General features: G+C 41.9%; 2 protein-coding genes across 41 annotated transcripts in view; one reads left to right on the forward strand and one right to left on the reverse strand.

Annotated features, from left to right (window-relative positions):
• The window catches only part of camk2b1 (calcium/calmodulin-dependent protein kinase (CaM kinase) II beta 1), a 53,672-nt gene extending 49,858 nt beyond the window's left edge, over positions 1–3,814 (forward strand). For all 40 annotated transcript variants that reach the window (XM_035529575.2, XM_035529583.2, XM_035529573.2 and 37 more), the window contains one exon: positions 112–3,814. The gene's annotated coding sequence lies outside the window, so the exon portion shown is untranslated. The remainder of the gene's footprint in view (positions 1–111) is intronic.
• A 242-nt stretch (positions 3,815–4,056) lies between these two features.
• si:dkey-174n20.1 (retinol dehydrogenase 11) lies at positions 4,057–6,983 on the reverse strand. Its single transcript, XM_027002919.3, has 4 exons — positions 6,646–6,983; positions 5,407–5,649; positions 4,785–5,087; positions 4,057–4,354 (listed from the first exon to the last, which is right to left on the reverse strand). Exons 1-4 carry the CDS (start codon positions 6,764–6,766, stop codon positions 4,095–4,097), a joined length of 927 nt encoding a protein of 308 aa, XP_026858720.2. The 5' UTR covers positions 6,767–6,983; the 3' UTR covers positions 4,057–4,094.
• Positions 6,984–7,038: the final 55 nt, after the last annotated feature.

Consider the following 7,038-nt stretch of genomic DNA (forward strand, 5'->3'; position numbering starts at 1 on the left):
CACACTGACTTTAGAGAAAATAAAGTAATACTGTGCTAAAATAAAGGGCATTTTAATTATACAGCACTCCAGTGGCAAAATAAAAGGTCAAGTTTACATGTTTGTTTACAGGTGCCAGCTCGCTGTAGCCACATTTGAGAAGAGCGCCCAGCCCAAGTGGGCGAGTGTGAGGAAAAATGGAGAGAAAGAGAGGAAGGAGAGGAAGCCCAGTGTCAGTGCCTGACCCTCCCACACTGGGCTCCGCCCTCACCTGTCAATCACGTCTCCGTGCAATGTCCATCCTGCCCTCTCTTTTGTCGCCCCTCCCCCAGTGTGTTTCCACATTCTGCTGTGAGTGAAGCTGAATGGAGTACGGTGGTCTCTAACTGGAGTGGATGGCGAGGTCCTTCGTGTGCTGGCCGTGGCGTCACGCTTTCTCTCTCACTGTCCCCCGGTGTGAATGGTGAACCCGTTTCACTGACCTGCGTCCTGGCATAGAGCATGTACATTTTTAATATGATTATTATTATCATCATTAATATTGTTATTACTGTTGTTTATTATGATTAGTATTATTACTATAATGATTATTGCAACACAAAAGCAATCGTGTCATTTGTTCAATTCATATTCTGGCTACTAGTGATTTCTGATTTAAGCCTTTCTTTTGCTCAGCCATTTGTTTTTGATAGCATGGCACTTTTGGTGTATCCACGGTGGCAGTTCCTATAGTAACAGAAGGGGAGATTGCTAAAGCACGGCGTTTTTGTATGGACTTATAAATGTATCTGATGATTCAAAGCTTGTGTTCACACACTTTGTGAGTGATTGTGTATTTTTGTGTGTGTGCGTGCGTGCACATACGCTCTGGCACTAACACTTCCGAGTGAATGTACATTTTGTGTGTGTGTGTGTATACAGGTGTGTGAATGTGTATGTGTGTAGGGGACAAGCTAAATAGAGTGAGTTTGAACACAGTGACATGTTTGGGGTCTTCCAGCCTTTATTTGTGCCATTTTTCTATTTCAAACAGCAGCTTTTCATCATCTCTTCTGAGACTGCTACTTTTTTCTAACAGAGAGTTTTTTTCTCATCTGATTTCACAGCGATATTCAAAAAGGGCACAACCTCTGATCACTCCATATTACATCATTTGTAATTATGCTTTGTCACTTATTTGAAGCAGGGCCCAGAACACCATCTCCACATTACGTGCCACCTCCGAAACATATCGACATGGCACCGCACCCGGCCGAGCCTGTTACTGACCTACAGCGAGGGTGGTTTCCACGCACATGTGTAGCTTCACAGCTCAGCTCAAACTCTAAAGCCATAACCTAGCTGAAGGTGCTACATTTAACTCCGACCTGAAGTCCCAGGCCTTCTTGTCCGAAGACCCCAAATGTCTCCTCACGGAGATCCGAGGGCACACGCAAACCGCACCCATAATGTACACCTCCTTTTGAAAGTGGCGTCACCGTGACGATGCACAGCAGGATAAAAGCTAATACACGGCTGTGACTGACGGCTGTCACGGGGGCTTCTTCAGCTTTTTAAACAGAGAGAGCATGTAGCAAAACCCTTCTCTGTACTGGTCCAGGCTGTACCTGATCATCTACGTGGAGTGACCTTCATTTGACCGAATTGCAGTCAGTGGTCCCCTCCCTTTTGTTTTAATACCATTTCCAAATTTGTCAGAAGTGTTGGATATAATCAGTATTACTCATTGTGTTTTAATGGTTTTATATAATATATATATAAATATAAATACATATATTTATCTTTTGTTTGCTCTCAGTTTTCATGGCTCTTTTGAAGGGGATTTCGTATGTTTGTACTTGAAGGCATTTTGCCACCATGGAAATGAAGGCGTCCCCCGCGGATAGGCAGCATGTAAGGTATTTTATGACGTGGTAATCTTCATTACAGAGATGTGAAGAGGTTTTTTTGGCAGAGTCCGGGGGGTTGAGAAGCTTTTCAAAACATGGAGATTGGGAAATGTAAATTTTCCTTACATAACAGTGTACTTATGAGGATGGATGTCCAATCGAACATATTGCATCCAGTACAGCTGACCTAAACTCCGGTTCTGACGCTGCAGGCATGAAAGGGACTGAAGTAGGAGAGACGTCTATTGGTCAGGTCAAGGAAATGACCTTGTGACCTTAACCCAAGAGAGGAGAGGAGTAAGACGAGGCCATTTCAGAAGCTCATTCATTGTTTGTGTCCTCAGGTCATATTTATTTTTTATTTATTTATTTAAATATTTTCTCATTTTTTGACATGCTTTTTAATTGTCTATCATTCATCCTTCTGTCCTGCCAAGTTTTGCTAACAAACTTTTCCCGTTTTACGATGTGATGAAGATGTTAGGCTTTAGTGAACATTGTTGATTTTTGATCTTTAGAACTTCGATGTGCTCTTGCATGTCCAAAGGCCTTTTTTATCCAGCTGGGGAGGATGGGAAGTGTCTAGGCCTGGAGCGACCCCACCGGGCCAACCCACCTGGGCTCCTGTTCTTTGCGCTAGTGTCGTGCTGTTGACTGGCTGTATTTCAGAGCTCAATCTTTGTTGCGTTTCCCCTCGTGTCTGACTCTGGCTGTCTCGTCTTGCCTAGCGATAAGAGGCAGTTACATGTTTTATACAACGTGTGCGTGTGCTTAAAACGCCCTGGCAGTCCACTCCCTGGAAAACAAAAAAGACAAAAAAAAAAAAAGCATGTAAAAATGTACTAATGTTCTTTGTGTGTTTTAGCATTGAAAATAATCATGTAAAAAAGTGAAGATTCGCATTAATACTATTAAACAGGACACAGTATTAAATTCTAGCATTTTAGCCAGAATTTCTTTGCATGACGGTCACTCAAACACAAACTTGGTGTTCATTCTTTTTTTTTCTTTTTTTTGGTTGTTATTTTCAGTTACTATTGAATGCAGGTTAAGTAAACCTTTCTCTTATCTATTTTCCAAGCTTTGTAAGTGCATAAAATATTTTTGTCTCAAGATGATAAAGATGAAGATTATGTAACTGAAAGTTATAATGTTAATGAGATTAAGATTATGAGAATGGTGGTGATATTTCAATGGCATGCTTTTGTATTCAAACTCACTGTTGTCAATGCAGGCTGGCTGAACTTTGAGAAGGTATAGGAACTGAACCTTGAGACGCTCCTGTATGTCTGCTGTAGCTACACAGTAAGGGTTTCAACAAGAGTGCACAAATGTCTGAATATTCCATTTGCGTTCAGTACAAATAATAGAATTTCTCTCGTCCATAGACAGTGAAGTCATTTATAGTGTTTGACCTTCACCAGTGCTGTTAATACACACGTGCTAATGGAGTCAAATTCGGAGTTGCTCTTATTGATGTTGGATTTTCGGATTGATTTTCACATGATAGGATTACGTTTGGGAACACGCCTGAACCCGAAGTATAAATGTACTTCCATTCAAGCTGCGCATGACCGTGCGACTGAGTTCTGGCTAGTCCATGAATCTGAAGCGCATGCTCTCTTCATGAGGCTGTGAAGAGCACAGTGATGTTACCTGCACTGACAACACAGAGCTCAGCTGCTTTTAGTCCTGCATTGTTTTCACTGTTTTGATCCCTTCCACGTTTTCCTGTTCCATCTCACTGTATAGTTTCTCTGAAGATGAACTCCCCACCGTACCATCTGTCATTTGTTTGGTTTCTGTATAAGATAATATTCTCTTTTATTTCTTGGATTATTCTTACTCTTATTGTTGCTCTGTTCTTGAACCTGCTATGTGTTACCTGACTTAAGGAAACGTGTTCAAGTGTTATAAATAAAAATTAAGATTTAAATACTAAAGAATCATGCATTTGCTTCTCTCATTGTGATATCTGAAATAAGATCTAACACCATATAAGAAGTAATTGGCATGTGGTCAACAATACATTAAGTACAGCATCATTAAAAGTACTATTTATTCCAACAAGTAAGTGGAGTGTGAACCTGGACCTTCATGTGAGAAATCAACAGTTGAACATTTATCAGTAGTTGGATTTAAATAGAAAAAAGTTTAAATGTCACAACATCTCAATTAACAAAATACATAAATAATATTTTTTTAATAAATAAAACAAAAGAACTCTCAGACGAGCTTGACCAATCTCTCGCTAGCTTCCCACAGTTTTTTGGATACACCTGCGTCCTTGGCGAAGATACGCAAGGAGCCCGGCCTACAGTCGGAGAAGTAGCCGCCGTTGTGAGCCGTGACCTCGTCTGCCACGGCACAGTGGACGACCGTCTGTGCCCCGGCCTCACACGGCACGAAGAACGTGAACATGATCACCTTCATGAGCAGCTGGAACAGGAAGGAGTAGTGACACGTCCAGCTGCTCTGGACGTAGCCTGGAGGGGGGCGGGGGCGGGGGGAGGGGAGAGGCAATGCCCTGGTTTGTGTACCTCAAAAGACATTATATGACACATTCAATTACATGTTACAGATCTATTGTTATGGCAGTATTACCATTTGGAGTACTGATATCAAGTAATTGTTAGCTTTCCACCAATTCTAAAGAATGGGTTGCGTCATGACCAACCTCAGCTGTACCACAGAGGTATTCTGGGGCTATTTTGATGAATCACTGCAATTGAATCATCCAAAAAAAATGTAAATCATTCTGATCAAAAATTACGTTTGCCAGCTCTTTATCCAAGTCACATTAATGACTCACCAGTGTATTTCATATATTGTAAATCACAGCACAAGACAATATTTTGTCCATATCATACAGCCCTAATGTGAATATGACTGCATGCGTGGGTCTGTTCTGCTCACCAGGATGTACGGCGTATGCGGTCACCCCTTTCCCCTCCATGATACGGGCCAGCTCCTGTGTGAAGTAGATGTTGGCCAGCTTGCTGCGGCAGTAGGTGAAGAAAGGGAGCAGGTTGTAGTTGAGGTCCTGGAAGTCCAGCTTCTGGTACCGGTAGCTGGAGCAGGTAAGTGTGATCACACGGCTGGGAGAGCTCTCCCTCAGCCGGGGCAGCAGCAGGTTGGTCAGCAGGAAGTGGCCCAGGTGGTTCACACCAAAACACATGGAGAAATTATCATCAGTCCAGTCCAGGATGCCGGGGACACCTGGCAACAGCATGAACACCAGGGGAGTTATAAAAAAAACAACAGTTGGCAACACTGTGCGTTTGGTGAAATGTTCAAGAGAATGGTGGGGGTTGTAATTTGTACCTGTGATTGCTGTTAACATGCATTGGATAAGTAACTAATTACATATCAATAATATTGTAATAACCGGTCAAACTCCATCTGCATTTTCCCCAGTAATGCGTTGTTTGAAAAAGTGGCCACTATCAGGCTTAGCTGAGGGTGTGACATAAGTAAAAATATGTTCCAAGTATCTTCTCTGACAATGGCAGGCTTTTTGAACTGTCCAGAATGTCACCTGCATTGTTGATGAGGATATCCAGCCTCTTCTCTTTCTGAAGGAAGGTTTTGCTAAATTCCCGTATGGACCTCATGTTGGCCAGGTCCACCCGCATGTAGAGCACGTTCATGTTGTGGCTCCTGGCTGTGATCTCTCGCAAGGCTTTCCGTGCTTTGTCCTCATCCCTGCATGCGATGATGACTCGCGCTCCTCGCAGAGCCAACGCCACAGCCGTCTCTTTCCCAACACCAGAGTTCCCGCCTGGAACACACAGAGGAAAGTCACGGAACACGACGTAGCAGGGACATAAAGTGGTGACCACCTTCCGCAGAGTCGGGTTAGGATGGAGTTGCAAAAGTTCCAATTAAATGCAGCCTATTTTTCCTTTAAGTAGTACAAATGCTATAAGCTCACCCCGTGAATGGTATGAAATGGTACAAGCTCAAAGGAAATTGAAAAGGCCTGTCCTCAAATTGTAATTAAATTGTTTTTTAATGGTTCCTCATACTTTGGTCAGGATTGGGTTTTACCTAACCCACCAGATGGTCCATATGGTTCCTAGCTCCTAGAGTACCCGTTTCAGGTATTCAGTGGTCTTAATGGTGTGGTTCAGTCGAGCTGGGATATGGGATCGAGCAACAATGTGATCCAGTAGGATCCTGAGTATGCTGTAGATACACTGGTTAAGAGAGTCATTTAATGCCACACACAACTCTTGCTTCGTGGTTCTATGAAATAAAAAACCTTTGGCCCCAAAAGGTTTTATATGTGCAAAGTAAAAGTCCACAACCTAAAGATCCTCACAATACATTAGATGATATCTCGACAGCTAGCCATCTGTCAGTAGGCATCCGTCTACTTACATTCACTGAGTGACCTAGAAAAACAAGTGGTTTGTCTACTCAGAGAAAGCAGTACAAATAGCCATTACAACTAGGCTGACACCAAATACCACTGAGCTAAGATACAACTAAATACAGGAATATGCTGACACCCAGAAAGAAATAATTAAAAAAATTAACATGTCGCATTTACATGTTAATTTTTTAATTATTTCTTTCTGTGTATCAGCAGACTCCTGTATTTAGTTGTATACCAAACAACAATAAGCGCTGATATCTGGATAAAGGAAACATCAAGACAATAAGATATTTCAGTAAGTGCAGGATTAGTGGTAATTACTGCAAAGCTACAACGCTAAGTAAATTATCAGGTTATTTTGCTAACTAGCTAGCTGAAAACAACGTTCATGCTTACCAGTTATAAGAACAGTTTTTCCATCCAGTCTTTTTATATCCATGCAGTATCGTCTTCGCTTCATCCATTTTAGTATCAAGAAGCAAAAAAGTGCAGCAAGTATTGTATACAAAAGATACATGTTGCGCTATTAAATGGCTAAGCTAACGCTAGCTAACCTTGCTAGAGTAAGTTTAAGTACCTAGCTGGGCAACAAGAACCAAATTATGTCTCGCAAGACAACATTCAATAAATGCGTTATTTGACTGCTGAAAAAAGCTTGTAAACTATGATCAATGTCACAGAATACATTACTTGTGGCAGCAGCCGGCTTCCACGCAAAATCTCTTGTCATCCTGGACATTAGAGGGCGCTCAAGTACTACAATAATACAACCTAACAGTAGCAGAGTGA

The sequence above is a fragment of the Electrophorus electricus genome, chromosome 5 (genome assembly GCF_041902795.1).
Source record: "Electrophorus electricus isolate QZ-2024a chromosome 5, ASM4190279v1, whole genome shotgun sequence".
Lineage (NCBI taxonomy): Eukaryota > Metazoa > Chordata > Actinopteri > Gymnotiformes > Gymnotidae > Electrophorus > Electrophorus electricus.